The sequence below is a fragment of the Scardinius erythrophthalmus genome, assembly GCF_964197995.2.
Source record: "Scardinius erythrophthalmus genome assembly, chromosome: 13".
Classification (NCBI taxonomy): Eukaryota; Metazoa; Chordata; class Actinopteri; order Cypriniformes; family Leuciscidae; genus Scardinius; species Scardinius erythrophthalmus.
Window position 1 is genome coordinate 4,432,923 of NC_138233.1, and position 20,291 is coordinate 4,453,213.

The following is a 20,291-nucleotide window of genomic DNA, read 5'->3' on the forward strand; positions in this document are numbered from 1 at the left end:
TGCTAACACACAGTTTTGCAAACTAGGCTGGTTTTTATCAAAATACTTAACACAATTCACACACCCAAACCGCAAAATACCCAATATATCGCAGTGCAACCAAAACTACATATAGCATTATCAAAATCAAACTTTTGCACGAAATGGCGCACACTTCATTCATATTAGCAGATTTTTGTCTAACCAACTACACACTGTTGAGCGTAATGAAGAGCACTCTCATTTTTAGTATGCTTTGCCATAGTACTAAAATAGTTCAAATTGTAGAAAATTCTTCAGATTGTTCACAAGCACAGAAATATGTGCAGATACACACACACACGCTGTTGAAACATTTATGTTTTTATTTTTCACCAAACAAGTCAAAAATATTTACATTGGACTGAACAAAAATATGCTCACAAAAAACAGTAAACTGAAAAAGATTGAAGTGTTTACAGTTAAGCATTGAGGTGTTTGGTCAGGTGACACGTGTATCGACCAATCAGATCATGGAGTGTCATTTTGAAATGGCAAACATGTGACTTAAAGTCAGATTGTTGTGTGTTATGCAGTGAACCGTGTTCAAAAGTGCCATTCTGAATCGCAAAATGTGTGTAAAGCAGAAAATGTGTTTAGACTTTTTGGAGACTTTCGAGGTTTTGCTCTCTGTGTCATTTTAGTGTGTTAGCAGCACTAGTGTGTTTAGTGTGTAATAAAGCGAAAGTGACTGTGGAAATGGTGCATATATAGTATAATTTAATGTATTATTTATTTAATTCATATTTTTGGCTCCCATATACATACATGTAAACTTATAATTTAACTGGATTTAAGGTGTTAACGTATTAAATAAGACGTAATTAAATAACGTATTAAATCTCTGTTGCTCACTTTAGACATAAGCATTTAGGACTACAGTTATCATGAAACAATTTCTGCAAGTAATAAATCTACCGTTTTAAAACGTTACAATGTTTATTTATGCAAAAGACATTAAAGTTTCTCCATTTAAAGCTGCATCAACACAATACATGATGTTATGATCGCTTCATTTCTCATCGCTGGTCAGGATAGACAAATAATTAATTAATTGTGAGTACAGGATAAGCCGACTTATTTAGAGTTTTAGAAACCTCAACCTTTGGAATTTATAGTTAGTTAGTACACAATTGTGTTTGCAATTATGGCAACAGATCTTTAAGGGGTTTAAATAGAAAATAGAAAAACAGTTTTTTTCTTCCCAGAAATCTCTTTATTAAGAAATAACACTGAAGATTAGTTTCATGATCTATGACTGAGGATGGTTTAAAATGATTAGTGTTGAGCACAGGATTTATCTCAACTTTGCATAAACAGCCTCTATTGTGACACAAAGTTGCTTTATTAAGCATTCATGTATCAAACAAAGGACAAATGATGAACAGAAACATCATCCAGGTTCAGAAAGAAAATAAAAATAAAAGAAAAATGCCATAAAGACTCTTAAACATGGATAGTTATGCATGTACAGAGTGAATTGGATGGTTAAAAAAATGCATTGAAAAAAAACGATTCCCGTTTATTTCACACGACAGAGTCGCTCAAATCACATTCCTTCGTCTTTCACGATTTAATGAGTAAAACATTTCATCCTCCAGGCCTCAGGAGTGCGCGGCATCTTCATTATTAAACAAGCAAACGGAGCGAGACTAAGTTTTTCCTCTCTCTCTCTCTCTACCATCCTCCCTTCCCTCCTTTCTTCTTCTTCTGCGGGGCCTTCTTGCGAGCGGCTGCGGGCGCAGTGGGTTTCTGTTGTCGTGGAGGGACCGCGTTGCTCGAGACGCTGCCGGATCCAGAGCCGGGGCGAGGAGAGGTCGGCGGACTGCTGGCGGTCTTACTGGCGTCACTGAAACACACACACACACACACACACACACACACACACACACACAGTTTTGACTGATGCTTCCGGTGCATTCAATGAAACTGAAGAAAGGGAAAGTCAGTGAATTGTGAGTCCTTAAGTTAAATAACTTCATTAAAAGAGGAATTGAACTGAATTGGACATGTAAACTGATTTTATACATGTACATTTCTAAAATACATAACTTATACATCTCTATATATACATCTCTGATAACAGATCGTTTTCTAAATTGTAATATGGACTCGTGCATTTTGTTAAGTTACTTTGAAATGATGTGCATTGTGAAAAGCGCTATACAAATAAATGTTAGATAGATGGATAGATAGTTAGATAGTTAGTAGGGCTGTCAAGCGATTAAAAATTTTAATCAATTAATCGCATGATTGTCATGAGTTAACTCGCGATTAATCACACATTTTTATCTGTTCTAAATGTACCTTAAATTAATACTTTTCAAGTTTGTAATACTCTAATCAACGTGGGCATTGATAAATATGGATGCTTTATGCAAATGTATGTTTATTATTAAAACCATAGTCAACATAGAGCATGAAAACGAGACGTTGAAGATGTTTCAAAGGTCATAGATGTTTTTCAAAGAACTTGTTCATGTCTATTAGACACATGTAGAAAGAACAAAGAAATACCAGGTTCCCATTACTTCTCTTTCTTTGCACTGAGCAATTGTTTACATGTTTAGATTTTTGCATTACAAGGCAGCTCTTCTGAAAATGCTAAATGTACATTTATTATTTATTATTAGGCTACATTATAGTTTGTCTCTCTCTGTGCCCATTTTGATGAAGCTAAATTCTCAATTAAACTGTTTTCATTGGTATATTTTACTGTTTCTGTTGTCAAACAACGGCATGAATTTGAAATGGTGACTGAAACGCGACCCATTAAGACATAACCAGCTCTCCCTTCCAAGATGTTAATCTGCACAAAAATCCTGATAATCGAGCCGTCGTCTGGTGAAATCAAATACACATATGATAAAGACAATATCCGTGCTATGATTTCGACTATGCTTGCATGTAAAATTAGAGAAGCAACATCATATCTGTGTTTAACTGAATTAAAGCGCTTCGAGACGCAGAGAGAGAGAGAGAGAGAGGTGCGCGTGTGCTGGGAGAGCAGTACCGGCGGTACCGGTATTCTCAGAAACTAAATAAGGTTTGGGCGCTTTGTTGAAAGGGAAACAATCGCTAAATGGGTCTGCAATGTCGCCAAGTTGGCAACACTGTGAATCTCCATTTCTCCAACTAGGTTTTGGGCCACGGGTCAAACAGAAAATATGCGCTGCGTTAAAAAAAATTAGTGCCGTTAATATGATTTTGCGTTAACGCGTTAATAACGCACTAACTTTGACAGCACTAATAGTTTTTCAGGCATAATCTTTAAGTGAAATAACTTCATAAAAGAGGAACTGAACTGATTTGACATGTAAACTGATTTTGTTCATGTACAGATCGTCCTCTAAACTGTAATGTGGACTCGATGTGTGTAAGCGCTACACAAGTGAGTGTGAACTGTACGTGTGAGCGGAGACCAGTGTTGGGTAAGTTACTTTAAAAAAGTAATTAGTTATAGTTACTAGTTACTTCTCACAAAAAGTAACTGCGTTAGTAACTGAATTACATCATTACAAAAGTAACTAATTACCAGGGAAAGTAACTATTGCGTTACTTTAAAAAATAAAAAAAAGTTTAAACATAAGAAATTTCTTATACCCCTAATATGAAATGTTAAATGGACACTAAATAGAACATCTTATTATTATAAAACATTGTACACTAATCTACACTATTTTAATGTTGCTGTGGGTTAGTAACGGCGTTTATTTATAACGCCGTTATTCCCATCACTGGCGGAGACTCACAGCTCGGCAGAAGCTCCGGAGGTCGTTCCCTGTGTGCCGCGGCCGACCTGCTCCTTCTTCTTGCCCTTCTTCTTTCCACGATAATACGAGCGCTCTCGCATCGGCAACCAGCGCTCCGGGTCAGGGCTCGAGTTCGGCTCGTAGTTCTTCGGCAGTTTCCCTGAACAGAAAACTGATTACCAACTCAACCACTTCTCATGCTGATAAAAGAAGACAGAACTGACACTGGTAGTCAAATAATTGCAGAATCAGCTCAAATTTGACCATTTACTGACAATGACACAGTTTAAAATTAGGATAAAGGACTATTTTAAGGTACTATATATATATCTATATATATATGGAACTACTATTCTGCTGTCTTGGCCAGGACTGCCTTGAAAAAGAGATTTTGAATCTCAATGGGATTATTTCCTGATAAAATAAAGGTAAATAAATAAATAAACATCAGCAGCAAACATACCTTTCTTCTTTTTCTTCTTCTTTTTAACATCCTCCGGACTGAAACAAAGCCATCATCAACGTGTTAAACAGTGCTAAAGATGACGTGAAGTGTGTTCATGTAGAGTATTAAAGACACAAACATGCAGATACAGTCAAACCAACATTTATCCTTCAACATCTCATATTATCACAGTTTATTCGCTATAGTTTAGAAAATGGTGATAAAATATGAGCAGAACTCAGTTGATATTTGACTGGTTTTGTCCGTCCTTCTGTTAGACTGTCTCACACATGAATTATGTTGAATATCTGTCAGCTGTTAAATTTAACTACACAATTAGATTATACCAGTTTAGCTCAACCAATCACCAAGCAATGTTTAATATTGTTCAGTCTGTGTGTAAAAAGAGCATTAGCAGTTAAAGAAAAAGCACTTCAGCAAAACATGATCAGCTCAAAGTGTCTGAATCATTTTTGGTCCCAAATGTCACTGTATATTGGGTATAATGTGTCACAGTTTACTTTATTTTGCTCTCCTCACTTACAGAAATGAACTATAGTGTCCTGCACACACTAGTAAAACATATCAAAAATTATATCTAGTGTCTGAATAATGTTTGGTTTGAGTGTATATCTTCCGAAAGAGTAATGATTGGTTGTGTTGTTACCCCTGTTCTTTAGGCTGGCTTTCGCCCACGACTTTAGCAGCTTTCTTCCTGATATACGTGGCTCCGTGCGAGTTCTCCAGCTCATCGACGTCCACGTTAAAGGACATGGTTTCCGGAGAAGGAAGATGCTTACTCAGACTGAATTCAAATCAAGCGCTCAGGAAAACACAAGGAAAATAGTGCAAGAACATACAACATTTATGACCCTGGACCACAAAACCAGTCACATGGGTCAATTTTCTGAAATTGAGATTTATACATTATCTGAAAGTTGAATAAATAAGCTTTCCATTGATGTATGGTTTGTAATGATAGGACAATATTTGGTCGAGATACGACTATTGTAAATCTGGAATCTGAGCGTGCAAAAAAATCGAAACATTGAGAAAATCTCCTTTAAAGTTGTTCATTTATGTTGGTGATTGTGCAGCATTCACTCACAAAAATACATGTTTTATATATTTACGGTAGGAAATTCACTAAATATCTTCATGGAACATGATCTGTACTTAATGACCTCTTTTTTTTTTTTATTAGTGATCTGCATGATTTACGTGCGTCAGGATTTTAGGCGGAAATAACCGGAATTCCGGATTAATCCGGAAGAATCACATCCCTGAAAGTGGCTTGAATGTCTATCAGAATGACCTGAGACTGGAGTGCTATCAGAGGATACGCTTTGGCCTTGTCCTGATCCACGAGCGAGTAAGCAGAGATGAGCTGGGCGAGCGTACGGATGTCATTAGTGTTCTGCTTCCACAGCTGCTCCAGATCACTGGTGGCCTCTTTCTTACGCCCGTATTTCAGCTTGTAGTTCGCAGCCTCTCGCACCAGAGAGAGGTGGATGGCAGAGCCCGTCTGAGAGAGGGGAACAACACAATCAAAGCGGTGCTGAGCGAATACAGACTCGTTGAGCCGCCAGCGCTCGCCTTTACCTGCTCTCTCTGGTAATACTGGATGGCTTGACTGAATGTGTCGATTGCGCTGTCAATGTCTTCTTCATGCGTGTACATCGTGACCAGAGCAGAAATCTGTTTAAAAAACACACAGAACAAAACCATGGAAGCTTGTTTCCACCACAGAGTCAAAAATAAAAAAGGTAATTGCGACTTTTTATCTCACAATTCAGACTTTTTTCTCTCACAATTGTGAGTTTACATCTCGCAATTTTGACTTTTTATCTCAGAATTGCATGATATAAAGTCGCAATTGTGTTATAAAGTCAGAATTGTGTGTTATAAAGTCAGAATTGTGTGTTATAAAGTCAGAATTGTGTGTTATAAAGCCAGAATTGTGTGTTATAAAGCCAGAATTGTGTGTTATAAAGTCAGAATTGCAAGATATAAACTTATTTAAACTAAGTTTATTTCTCGCAATTGTGAGTTTATATCTCTATATAGTGTTTAATGTGTAAAATATATGCGTTTGATTATATATATATATATATATATATATATATATATATATATATATATATATATATATCAGTTTTAACATTCGGTTTCTCTTAAGAAACAAAAACAATGTTAAAGTTTTATTGATGTCCTTCAACATTCAAGTACTGAATTTCCATATTGAGATTTATATAGTTATATTTACACAGGATTTATACAGCAAATTTTAAGCAAATATAATTTATGACTTTTAGCTAATTCATCGATAAAACTTGAAGGACATTAAATGACATAAGTAAAATATTAATTAATTATAGTATATTTTTTAAATAACAAATAAAAAAAAAACTTTTAGCAAATTCTGCATCAACTAGAAATCAAATTTAATTAAATCAAATTAAATGAATCACGACAAATTAATCTACTGCCAGTCCTCGTAAATCCCTTTAAAAAATTAAAAAATAAAAAGCAAATTAAATCTCACCATTCCTGGTTTGTATTTAAATTCTTCTATGGACTTCAGGATATCACAGGCTTTAGTCACATGACCTGTTGAAGACATATGTGACACATAAGTTACATTTTAAAGACTCTTTTAGGTTCAGTCTGCTCTCTGTAAAGCTACATTCAGACTACAGGTAAATGTGGCCAAAAAACATTATTTTGCTCATATGCGACTCAGATCTGTTTTTGTCATGACAGTGTGAACGGCACAAACCACATGGAATCTGACCTTTTCAATTAAAAGTCACAAATCAGTGACTTTTCAAACCAGTCTCGAGTCGCACGGGTATATCTGTGGCAATAGCCGACAATACATTGTATGGGTCAAAATGATCGATTTTTCTTTTATGCCAAAAATCATTAGGATATTAAGTAAAGATCATGTTCCATGAAGATATTTAGTAAATTTCCTACCGTAAATATATAAAACATGTATTTGTGTGAGTGAATGCAGCACAATCGCCAACATAAATGAACAACTTTAAAGGAGATTTTCTCAATGTTTCGATTTTTTTGCACGCTCCGATTCCAGATTTACAATAGTCGTACTTCGACCAAATATTGTCCTATCATAACAGACCATACATCAACGGAAAGATTATTTATTCAGCTTTCATATTATGTATAAATCTCAATTTCAAAAAATTTACCCATGTGACTGGTTTTGTGGTCCGATGTTTTGCAATGTCATATCAGTCATATCGGAATTCATGCAACTTTTACGTCACTTTAGAGCAACATTCGTCACAATTCTGTGCTCATGGGAGTCACTTCACAGATTTTACATGCCCGACGTTATCGAGACCGTTGCGAAAGCTAGTCAGTGGAAGGACAGTGATGTGTCATAAGTCATAAATCACATCATAAATGTTTAACAACTCTGCTCTTTATTTCGCATCCTCGTCTTTGTTTTTTATATTGCTTGCGTATGAATTTGTAATATGTTATATATAATTATAAATAAACGCAAAATCACTTGCTGCGTGACGTATTTGTATCGTTCTTTTGCGTATGCGGGTCATTTCAGGACCATGATCTGTTCGCCCTGGAATCTGATATTGGCTCGGGATGCACTGATATGATCATTTTGGCCGATACCGATAATTCTTTATATTTGAAAGCCGATAACCGATATATTGGCCGATAAATCTAAATCCAAATTTTAATATAATTTTTGAGAGCCTGATTACAAAAAAAGTCTCACCATTAAAAGCCATGCCCCAAACACACAATTATAATGTTCTCATTATAATTTTATGTAGCTTAGATGACAGACTTGCGCTGCACATGTTGCACTGAACTGTATTTTTGTGTGTATGAAAGTACCTTGGGTCACGTAGAGTTGTGCCATGGTGAGTTTGATCCCAGAAGCGCTCTCAGGGTGCTGATCTGAAAACCTCTGTAGGAGAGACAGAAATGGTTACAGAACGCCACTGAGAGCTGGAATTCAATTAAATTCAATTCAATTCACATTTATTTGTACAGTGCTTTTCACAATACACATCATTTCAAAGCAGATTTACAGAAAGCGCACGAGTCCATATTACAGTTTAGAGTGCCTGTTATCAGAGGTAAATGTCTATAGCCCTATTCGGACAGGACTAGTGTAACATGGAGAGGAGGGGTAGAGTAATAATTACCAGCGCTTCTCAGTGATTTTAGTCCCGTCCGAATGTGCATCTCAGTAATCATGACAGACAATGTCAGTAAAGATTACAGCGACTTTTACCTTCATTAAAAAGGTCTGGAAAAATAACCTCAGGTAATACTAATCCCGTGCGAATAGACCCGCTCTAAATATGCACGTTAATATTTCCTGTTTAAAAGTAGTTTTCCGCGGTTTTCCAAGTATGGAGACGCTTGAAAAAGCATCAGTTGCGTTCTAGACGCTGGGACGAGTCTGTGGCAAAAGTCTGTGTTTCACACACACCATTCAGATCAGAGAGAAGATCGACAGCACTTGTTAGAGGCACGAAACATCTTTTAGCGTTAGGTAAGTGTCTATTACCAACACAATCCGATCTTAATTAAAACATCGTTCGACCGGACATAACTGTTTTATTTATATAAATATAGGTTATGTGTGTTTGTGCACGTGATATCAGGAAGCAGCGTAACACACACATGACGACAGGAGTGACGGCGATGTGCAAATCGAGTTGCTCTCCCACTTCTGCTAGTTTACTGAGATATCTTATCCCGTGCGAATTGGCCATTAATATTACAGACGTCCTGTGGTGAAATTACAATACTCCATCTACCCTAGTAATGTTAATCCCGTATGAATAGGGCTTTAGTTGCAGAAATGAAGAGTCAGGAGGGGAAGTACCTGCAGGAGCTCGATGGCTTTGCTGTGCTGTTTTTCTCGGCAGAGCTGGGCCACCTGGATCAGAACCGGTCTGGGGTGACTGGGATTCTGGGCCTGCAGGCTAGCCGACAGCTTATTGCACTGATCGGCCTGTTGGGAGACAACGGAGAGGTCAAAACAGGTCACATCCGTCAGGATTAAAGCATACTGCGCAGTACAAACTGAGTGGTCACCTGGTTAGTGTACATGGCCAACAGGGCTTTGTTGATCTCTATTGCCTGCAACTGTTTTCTGGCCAGTTTGTGCTCAACACCCTCAGCATTGGTCAGTTTCACCTTTTTCTTGGAGTCAAACACGTTTTGGTCCTGGAGGTTCAAAGAGCACAGATAAAAACACTGGTTGCAAACAAGACTGACACAATCAGGAAGGAAGGAAGAGCTTGGGTTTCATATTTGTTACCTTGTTGATGGTGATGATGTTATTCGCAGTCACAGCCAGCAGACCCACATCAGTCGGCCTGAACGCAAAGAGAAAAGACAAAACTCTAACGTGAGTCTAATGTGGCAACCTTAATCAAAACTTCCTTAATCAAAACAAATCCAATCCAATTCAAAGTGCTTTACGAGCATTTGACACAAAATACGAGTATTATAAATGAAGATATGAAACAGAAATAAATGATAATGATGTAAATAAACAAATACTAGAGTTATAAGACACTACATGGACACCAGACTAAATAGGAGGCTTTTAAATCATGTTTAGCCGATATGATAACCGATAATTCTTTATATTTGAAGCCGATGACCAATATATTGGCTGATAAATCTTAATACATTTTTATAAAAAGTCTTGAGAGCCTGATTACCAAAACAAAAGTCTCACCATTAAAAGCCATGACCCAAGCACATTAACTATCTATAGTACAGTAGCCTAGTTTGAACCCATGTAAGTTTTAAATTAATTTTACACTCCTATGGGCAACTTTCTTTCTAAACAAAAATAAAATTATATTGACTTACAAATAAATAAAATAACGCCTAAATAAACGAATAATTGGACAACATTACTTGAGTATAAAGAATCAAAATGCACGTGCCATGGATAATAAAATGGAATAGACTCCGCACAGACAATAATGAAATAATTTTAATTAAACCACATTGTTGATGAAAATGATACGGCTAAATATTATAAATGCATAATTTTTTTATCTAATTTTAGATCATTTTTATCTAAATCTAAAATTAATATTACTGTTTCAAATAACAGAATTGCTTTTTAAACTGCGTGTGCTGAAGAGCTGAATGAACACCAACGACACGTATCATGAGAGATTAATCGGATATTTGTATAACAGCATCATTTATATATAGCCTATATATTTTTTTAAATACATGTAGCCTATGTGACGGACTTTCAAGCAATTCAAAACCATCATGTGGAACATTGCACATCTGAAGTGTCTCAGCTGAAGGAAATTATACATTATTTATCAGCTTTAAGATATCGGCCAAATTTTCTTATCTGGTCGATAACGATAGCATTAAAAACTAGAATGCACATTTCCTGAAGAAAATGTGAGTGGTGCTTGCAGTGGTAAAATTCGGCACGGTTGCTAGGGTGTTTCTAGTGGGTTGCTAAGGTGTTCTGGGTGGTTGCTAGGTGGTTACTAGTGTATTCTGGGTGGTTGCTAGGGTTTTCTGGGTGGTTGATATGGTGTTGCTAGGGTGTTCTGGGTGGTTGCTATCATATATTGGTACCAATACCGATATGGTGGCCGATATATCGTGCATCCCCAATTATGTTTAAAAATATCAATATTTTCTGCACCTTTCATTTCTTCTGGGAGTTTTTTCTATGCATATCTTATCACCCGAGCATGCATTTATTTTCTGTTTAATTAATTAAGACATATGTTGGGTTATGAGTATAGTAAACGTGCAGTATGTAACACACTTGAGTTTAATGACTTGATTGTAGAGTTGAAGGGCGTCTTCGGTTCTTCCCTGTAGTTGCATCACATAAGCCATCTGAGAGTGAATGATGGCCAGTTCAGCATCCACGTCCTCTTCCGTCACATCCTAAAACACAATAAATCACAACTAATGACAAATATTAAAGGCCTTGGTTAAAATCCCTAATCCTAAGTGCGAGCATGTGATGCTTACGCTTGCAAAATCCACTTTTGCTAACACATCAGAATACAAACATGGAAGAATTACTCACCGAGTCCTCAGCCAAAGACATCCTGCACAACTCTGGGAAAAAACAAACAAAAAAATGCATAAAACACAAGCAAACTGACTGACTCATTCAAGTTTTTCTCATCCAGCTCACGTTATTCTTGAGAGTCACAGGGACTCAAAGTGAAACTGTGTAGGCGGCTCGCAGAATTAATTTTGTAAAAGCTGGCCCAAGATTTACTGAATATTACATACACTAATCGGCTCATTCATTGACACATACAACAGTTTGACACAAACACAAAGGAAGCGTTTTACCACCTACAGATTTAATGAGCCAAACCAAAAGCTGTAAAGCTGGAGGCTGTTCTGACAGTAAATAAGCAGCCTGGTTAGGATTGCACAACATGATTTCCCAGCAGTTCAGGCCAGCTGATTAAAAACACACTCCAGAGACCCCCTACAACCTCCGCAGGATCGGAGATCTGGTCTCAAACAAGTCGACGAATTTCACATTAAAAATGCAGCAACTTCAGGTACAGGACAGTCACGGCTAAAAACATGTGTTAACCAGACGACCATTACAGCTTTGCTAGCCCTACACCTAATGTTCAATAACATTAATCTCAGTTAAGTCACTCACCAAACATATTCTGATTTAAAAATCTTTGCATTGTTGCACTTATACTGAAAGGTTTTGGTTTGTACTTGGGGGTTGCCTACTTTATGGGATTATAAATCTAATATTTTGGATATTGATTGGATCTTGAGATAAGGTCTATGGTAATTGTCAAAATTGTTTTTCCCACTTGTCATCCTGGCATAATGTTGCCTATTCTTTTTTTTTTTACAGTTAATTTAAATGAAAAATGCACTGCTGTGGACGTTGTTTACTTCATTAATGTGTTTACTGTGTTAATGGACTGAGGAATGGAGTAGGATTCGGTATTCGGTTTCGGCAGAATCTTAACCAGTGGATTCGGTATTCGGCAGAACCCCAAAAATCTGGATTCAGGGGATCCCTAGGTACTAAAAATACAGTAATATTGTGAAATATTATTACACTTCAAAATAACTGTTTTCTATAGGGATGCACTGATGTAGCGGCTAATAATCGGTATCAGCTGATCACTACCGATCGTTTTGAAACAAAACTGCATTGACATGGTTGAGGCATAATTGCTTCTATAACTATTAGAATGTTTTTTATTGGTCCTGATAGGATGTGTGTGTCAAATGTAATCTCTCCCTTTAAAGAAAACCCTGACCTTCAGCCTTCTGCAGTTTCTGCATGGCCTGGCTGAGCTGGCCTTGACCAATCAGGCAACAGGCAGCGTTGTAGCACAGCTCGTATGAGCTCTCCGGTAAACCCAGATCCTCCTGAAAAACACGTCACAGATGCATCATGTGACCACTTAAAGAAAATCAACACATTTCCACAGATGATCATAATCATCTGAATTTTTGTATTCAAATTTAAAATAAATAAATAAATTATGAATTCTTTTCATAAATGAATGAATTTATTCATTCATTCATGAACACACACATACATACATACACATATTTCATAAGCACAAACTTTTATGTTAGATGTGATTAATCGCAATTAATCGATTTGACGGCACTAGTTGAAATAAATTCTCAGTTTTATTAATTCTCTGCTCATATGCCCAATACCTGGGTTACATGATACCCATATTAAACCCATCACCAAATCATAGTGAGATATATCATAGCCATAGGTTAGATGCCAGATTATATTTGTTTGGTATGAATGTGTTTCTCACCGGCCGTGTGTTCTCCCAGGTGCTCTGTGCCGCCACCACAGCTGACAGATTCGTCTTCCTCTCCTCTTCATACTCGTCCTGAGAGTTTCTGATCAGGTCTTTATAGACGGCCTCACACTCGTCGTACCGCTCCAGTCTGTACAGCTACACACACACACACACACACACACACACACATAAATCAACTCAGGCATTGTGGCCACATTTACACAGCAGGTTTTGGTGCCCAATTCCAATTTTTTTCCGATTTTTTTGACAACCCGCTTACATCTTTTAATAGTGACCATTATTCTGAGATCTGCATTTACACGACACTTGGCGAAACGAACAAAAAAATAACATTATGAAATCAAGAAATCAATTTCAATAATACATGAGTGGAACTCATAGGAACATTTTTAATGCAATAGTTTCATCCTTATATCAAAATCGTTATATAGTACAAATTCTTCAAGACAGTGATTATGTAACACAGATCCGTTTACTAACAGCCTCGGGGTAGAACTTTTAATACGCGTGTTAGAGGTTCTGGGTTCGAATCTGCCCTCGTATAGGTTTTTTTTTTCTCATTAAAACCAAATGTGTTCATCCGAGATTGTATATCAAGAGCAGGGATGTGTTTGTGTGCATTTCACTGGAACGAATAGAGTCTCCACAACAGGATTGAAGCGCTTGTCTGGGCACTGATAACAGTGGAAGCGAGCACTCAGGAAGATTTCAAGGCGCGTTTCCATTGCAGATTTGCGATTTTTTTCTAAATGTAGACAAAAAACTATCGCGAAATGACGGCGTTTCCATTCACCGATGTTATGCGACTAAAACGTTTTTTTTTTTTCCTCTCGTGATAAGTCATTCCAAAAATAATGGCGACGGATGTTGGTAGGTTCACGTATATCCCAGCCACCGCACTGGCCATTATTATTAATGGAAGGAGATGTATGTGTGTTATCCAATCATTAATGGTAAGGAACGACCCTTATTATACTGTGAGCGGCACATATGAGGAGTTTCTGGGTGTTTCTCCCTCATTTCTGCTTCAAGGTCTTGATTGTGGCATTTCTTTAGAGGTTTAGAATCCATTATTCCTGTAATTCTTCTGTCTTTTATGAATTTAATAAAGAGCTCTGTCTCGTATTCTGTCCAAACACACCGCGTCATCTACGTCAGGTGATCTGTAAATGCGCAAAAACTGTTTCCATTGCAGTTTTGCGAAATATTTCTTTTTCGAATTGCCTGAAAAACCTCCTCATGCGAACGGAAAAACTTTTTTGCGATAAATGGGAGTTTTTGCGAAATTGACGTGTTTCCATTGGGCGTATTTTCAATCCGCAATTTCAATTTGCGCAATTTGGAGGGTAATGGACACGCGGCTACATTTCAGCGCCAGATCGCCTCTTATTTAACACAAATTAACGCAATTAATACTCTGCTAGACAACTAGAGATGTTTAATGTGTTATAGATGTATCTGTACCGTGAAATGTTTCAAAAATTCACTTTTTTCAATGACGTACGACTCGCATTGACAGGAGAATATCCGATTTGTCCGCTTATAAGGCAGGCACAAATGCACGTATCCCATTCATATCCAATTTATTTCCACATATGAATGAGGCCTGAAACCGATCAGAGAATATCAGAATCTGTGCGCTTTTTTTCCTGCTTACACGTTCATGGGTCATATCCAATCTGTGGAAAAAAATCGGAATTGGGTCACTTGGACCATGCAGTGTAAATGCGGCCTTTGACAGCAAATCCTAAAACTCAAAATTCTTCTAAAATCATGTCAACGCTGAAATTGGGCAGCACAAATCTGACAGTAAACACAAACCACACGATTCTCACCACTTGGCCGTAGAGCTCTTTGAGTTTGTCCGTTTGCTCTGGGATTCCCTGGAGAGTTTTCAAAGCGTTCTCAACCCGGTTCAGACGGTATTCGCAGTAGGCCTTCTCAAACCCGATCAAGTCACTACAGAGACAAATCACACAAGCTTTTATTAGACTGAGAACAGAGGCGACATGCTGAAACCTCTACCAAATTCTGCTGTCAATTTAGACTCTTAGAAGCATAGTTTATAATAGTGTTTATGATATTTTAGATTTATTATACTCTGAACGAATCCTATTCTAACCAGCCAATCAAGGTCTTTGGGTTTTATTTGAAAATCACAGGTTTAAATGATACTCTTCAGGAGGAAGAAGAGCCACCCTGTTCTCTAAGATATCAAAAAAATCGATTGACCAATATATATGTAAGAGAAAATCCACAGCTAGCTGTGTATTAACTGATTTTAATGCACGCCTGGAGGCATTCAAAAGGTTTAATGCACAGATAGCCGTGGATTATCACGCTTATGCCATGCTCATTCGCCAGCATTGATTAGTTAAAGCTGTTGTTGATTTTACAGCGCAATATTTGGCCGGAAGGATAAAAAAAATGGCGCTTATTTTCATCAGTTAGGACTCGTTAAAGAGAGAGAGAGAGAGAGAGAGAGAGAGAGAGAGAGAGAGAGAGAGAGAGAGAGAGAGAATATATGTTAAATATGTGTTAGCTATTCACAACGCCAGAGTCAGCTAATTCTCTAGAGAGACCCACTGTATTTATTCATTTATTAGGATAGATTGTGTTTATTTATCTATTTATTTATATTTACTATGCTACATATGACATGATATATACATATATGTTTTATTTGTTTTATTATTTATATATGTTGATGCTTTGGCAACATTGTGTTACACAGTCATGCTAATAAAGCTCATTTTGAATTGAATTGAATTGAATTGAATTGAATTGAATTGAGAGAGAGAGAGAGAGAGAGAGAGAGAGAGAGAGAGAGAGAGAGAGAGAGATGCATGTGTGAATGATGTTGAATTGTGAGTTTAATTACTTCAAAGCCTGCTACGTTTCCCACTCGTTGCTAAGAAATATAATGTAGTGATTAAGCAGCTAAGCTATTTTAATAATAAAAGTAGTGGGGCAGCGTTGATATGTTTCTGTGCTCCTAAATGGAATTCATTCGGCACACAACTCTCACAGTGCATTATGGGTATTCCTTTGCCGTTGGGTGTACATCGGTTGTACACTCGTTATTGCGGTCCATTGTGGGATTGAATGAGTGCAGTTGATAACGTCCACTATGGTTTCAGACACAACTACAGATGGCTGTTCCCTCAAAAAGTGCCCTATTTAGGGGGCGATTTTAAAAGCAATCTCCGAGTGACATACAGTACCAGTCAAAAGTTTGGAAACGTTACTATTTTTAATGTTTTTGAAAGAAGTCTCTTATGCTCATCAAGCCTGCAGTTAAAAAACAAACAAAACAAAAACAGTAATATTATGAAATATTATTACAATTTAAAATAATGGTGCTCTTTTTTAATATGTTTTAAAATGTAATTTATTTTTGTGATGCAAAGCTGAATTTTCATCCGCAAGTACTCCAGTCTTTGGTGTCTTATGATCCTTCAGAAATCATTCTAATATGATGATTTGATACTCAGTTATTATCAATGATGGAAACAGTTGTGCTGTTTAATATATTTTTTTGGAATACTTTTTTCAGGATTCATTGATGAGTAAAACGTTAACAGCATTTATTCATAAAAACAGCATTTATTCAAAATAAAAACATTTCTAACAATATAAATCGTTACCATCACCTTTTATCAATTTAACGCATCCTTGTTGAATTAAAGTACTAATTTCTTAAAAAAAAAAGTTATTGTTCCCAAACTTTTGAACGGTAGTGTATATTGTTACAAAAGATTTCTATTCTAAATAAATACAGTTCTTTTTAACTTTTTATTCATCAAATAATCCTGAAAAAAGTATCTCAGGTTATAAAAAATATTAAGCAGCACAACTGTTTCCAACATTGATCATAAATCATCATATTAGAATGATTTCTGAAGGATCATAAGACACCAAAGACTGGAGTACGTGCTGATGAAAATTCAGCTTTGCATCACAAAAATAAATTACATTTTAAAGTATATTAAAAAGAGAACCATTATTTTAAATTGTAATAATATTTCATAATATTACTGTTTTTTGTTTTGTTTTTTAACTGCAGGCTTGATGAGCATAAGAGACTTCTTTCAAAAACATTAAAAATAGTAACGTTTCCAAACTTTTGACTGGTACTGTATGCGCCTGTGTGCTTCAATGAAAACAGAGCTGATGATGTATGCATGTGTGCGCTTCAATGACAGCAGTGCATTAATATTAAACAGTGATTAAACTGACTTGAAAGTCAGTGAAGAACTTATCGGTGTTTGGCACCATTTAAAAAACACCATAAATATGCCTTGGTTATATATCGGTCGAGCACTATATTGCATTGTGCATACTGTATATTTTGCATACTTAAAAATGCCCTTAAAAAAAAAGAAATTTCCCTTCAAGGACCAATGAATTATAACTTTCTATCAAACACATCCAGGCTGTCTTTAGAAGGTCTTGTGTGAAAATTCTGGCCTTAATCAAGAACTACCTCTCAATTTGTATACAATCATCCCTGATTAGTATGTGATGTGATCAAGATTACCACATCTAACCTGTAGAAAATACTATTTCTAGTGGCTTTTCGAAGGGGCCCTCTGTGCATGTTTTAGGGCTAATCTGAGTGCCAACCACTACTGTTTTTGATTAAAAGAAACAAAATGTTAAGGAAAAAGCAAAGAATTTTAATGCAATCAATTGATCAAATACGTAATTTTAGTTTAAAATACTACAAATTGGTCTGCAGTAGTGTGGGTGATCATCTCACCTGGGCAGTGATCTGGTGTGTGTGTTCATGACATTCAGGGCTTCTTTAAAACCTCCATTCTGGATCAGACAGACGATTTTACAGTGTAGTGCAGTAACATCATCCTTATTTTCATGAAGAACTGCAAAAAGAGAATGTAAGAATTAACACATACATATATATATGCACACACACACATATACATATATATATATATATACATATACACAATATAGAGCATGTAATAATCAGTAAACCCAAATACAAAAACATAATAATATATATATCTAATAAGTTTAGATCTTTAAACAAACATAAAATTAAGATATTTGACTGCATGTTTACATTTTAATCCAGCCCTTTATGACACGTAATCACTAAACACAGACCCCTCAAACCTCCAGAAAGTCTTCAAGACTATAAAGACACCCTATAAGAGCCTCTCATGAGTTGTATTATTAAATTAAACATCACATTTGCCTTAATAAAATATGAAATTTGAGTAAAAAGCAGACATTAGCGATTCTACTGCACTGCAGGTTAGACACATGCTACGGGAGAAATGGAGCTAAACAGTGTTTTTAATTAGAGTGAGAAAGAGCTGGATAGAAATATGAATGATATGTTTTTATTTTACTTTTGTTGACAGCTTTAAGGGCTCTAGTAAAGTCTCCGTTCTGTCCACAGCGGTTGACTTCGGTCCAGAGAGCCGAAACGGGCCCCGATCCGCTCGCCATCTTCTGCCATATGAGTGGAACCAGACACCCGGGCAGAATAAAAGTCCTCCAACAACAACAACCCAAAGACATAATAAAAGTCCCCAATCTAAATCGTAAATTTAGATTTGAAAGGAATGTCCCCAAAACATGACACTTACACAATATTTTGGAAGCCTTCTTCATTTTTTATTTATTTATTTTTACGATTTTGTTTTACTTGATCATCCTTGTAATAAATATATCTGAGGATATTTTTATGCAAGATTTAAGCAATGTGGAATGGTAATTAATAATTTGTATATTATTACTGTTACAAAAGTCAGTTTTATGTGTAGCACTTCAGAATACTGTGGAATTGATAAATGTAACATTATTACAAAATAATAATCACACTATTAAATTATTAAGGACTACACTACACTAATTGGTACTTAGGCTAAAGGTATTTGTGTCCTCCCTCAAACAGGCAGTATCCTTTTCAATTCTTCAAAACATCTCATTATCACATTTTTCAACCTGACGATTGTTTATGTGTGCGTACTTCCTGATACATTACACACAAAAAAAGACATGATCATAAACAACTTCTATTCTCATCTCTGTGAACGGAACCCAATCTGAGGTTTTGAAAAATAACTTTTTATAACTTTTGGGCATAAACAGAACCTTGACACATGCTGCAGAAATTAACAATAGTGGAAGTACTTTTATGTTTCATTGGGACATGAATCATAGCATCCTCATATTGTTTGGAAAGGAACATGACGCTGGTCCGGAAAGAAAGACTTCCATATTTTAAATAAAGCAGACGAGGCATAGGATGATTTCACTGGGACCTTGGCCCACATTAGAGGTCGAGGGCAGGTCACTGAAAGGTTGCTAAAACGAAACCAAAACCATCAAAATAAATGCCAAAGCAATGAAATAAAATGAAAACTCCAATAAACATTAAACCACCCTTCAACTGTTTTCACTTCAGCTATTCTAAAAAGCATTAATGCATGTCAATTTCCACTTGCAGTCTTCAGTGTGACAATCTCTTTCTCTGGTATAATATGATATTTAGTACGCAGACAAATATAATGCTCTTGCAACAGTCCACAAGAGATCAGTCGGTGTGAATTGTTCAATGGCTTCTCAGATTCTCATGCTGTGTTTTTTGTGGTCAGGTTATGTAGGTCATCATCTGATCATCAAATATTTCAGACTCCTTGTTCGTTGTCAGTTCATTCTACATTTCTGCAACTCTGCACTTGTTTCCACGAGTGCCTTTTCTAGAAGGCCACCTTTTGACTTCTGTCATGCCAGTATACTCAATTAACTGTTTTATTGACTATTGATTTATTTATTTTGGTGCTCCTAGAACTAATAGGGGACAGTGTTTATATTATCACATTCATTGCATGAAACCATTGCATGAAACCATTGCACTGCAATTCTGTCTAAAATGCTCCTATGTGTTTATTTAATTGTTGGAGTAGCTTCTGTTTTATCAATCTGCACCAGAAGGGGGCACAACAAAGTCAAACCGACTGGCACTTTGTCTAGACTTCAATTTTTGGCTGTTTTATTGAGGGACAATATTTGCCCAACTGTAATTGATTTCTCTGGGCCATGTTTTACTTTAATGAGGGCATATTTTTAACCATATACCAGTAAAACATTTATGTTAGATGTGATTAATCGCGATTAATTGATTTGACAGCACTAGTTGAAATAAATTATCAGTTTTATTAATTCTCTGCTCATATGACCAAT

General features: G+C 36.3%; 1 protein-coding gene across 1 annotated transcript; it reads right to left on the reverse strand.

Annotated features, from left to right (window-relative positions):
• Nucleotides 1–1,211: 1,211 nt before the first annotated feature.
• Nucleotides 1,212–18,573, reverse strand: srp72 (signal recognition particle 72). The gene is made up of 18 exons (XM_081382419.1): nucleotides 18,452–18,573; nucleotides 17,836–17,956; nucleotides 14,909–15,032; nucleotides 13,065–13,208; nucleotides 12,543–12,654; nucleotides 11,318–11,349; nucleotides 11,048–11,172; nucleotides 9,548–9,605; nucleotides 9,322–9,453; nucleotides 9,110–9,238; nucleotides 8,107–8,179; nucleotides 6,761–6,825; nucleotides 5,818–5,913; nucleotides 5,559–5,740; nucleotides 4,883–5,020; nucleotides 4,234–4,271; nucleotides 3,771–3,930; nucleotides 1,212–1,867 (listed from the first exon to the last, which is right to left on the reverse strand). The coding sequence occupies exons 1-18, from the start codon at nucleotides 18,549–18,551 to the stop codon at nucleotides 1,696–1,698; spliced, it is 2,001 nt and encodes a 666-aa protein (XP_081238545.1). The 5' UTR covers nucleotides 18,552–18,573; the 3' UTR covers nucleotides 1,212–1,695.
• Nucleotides 18,574–20,291: the final 1,718 nt, after the last annotated feature.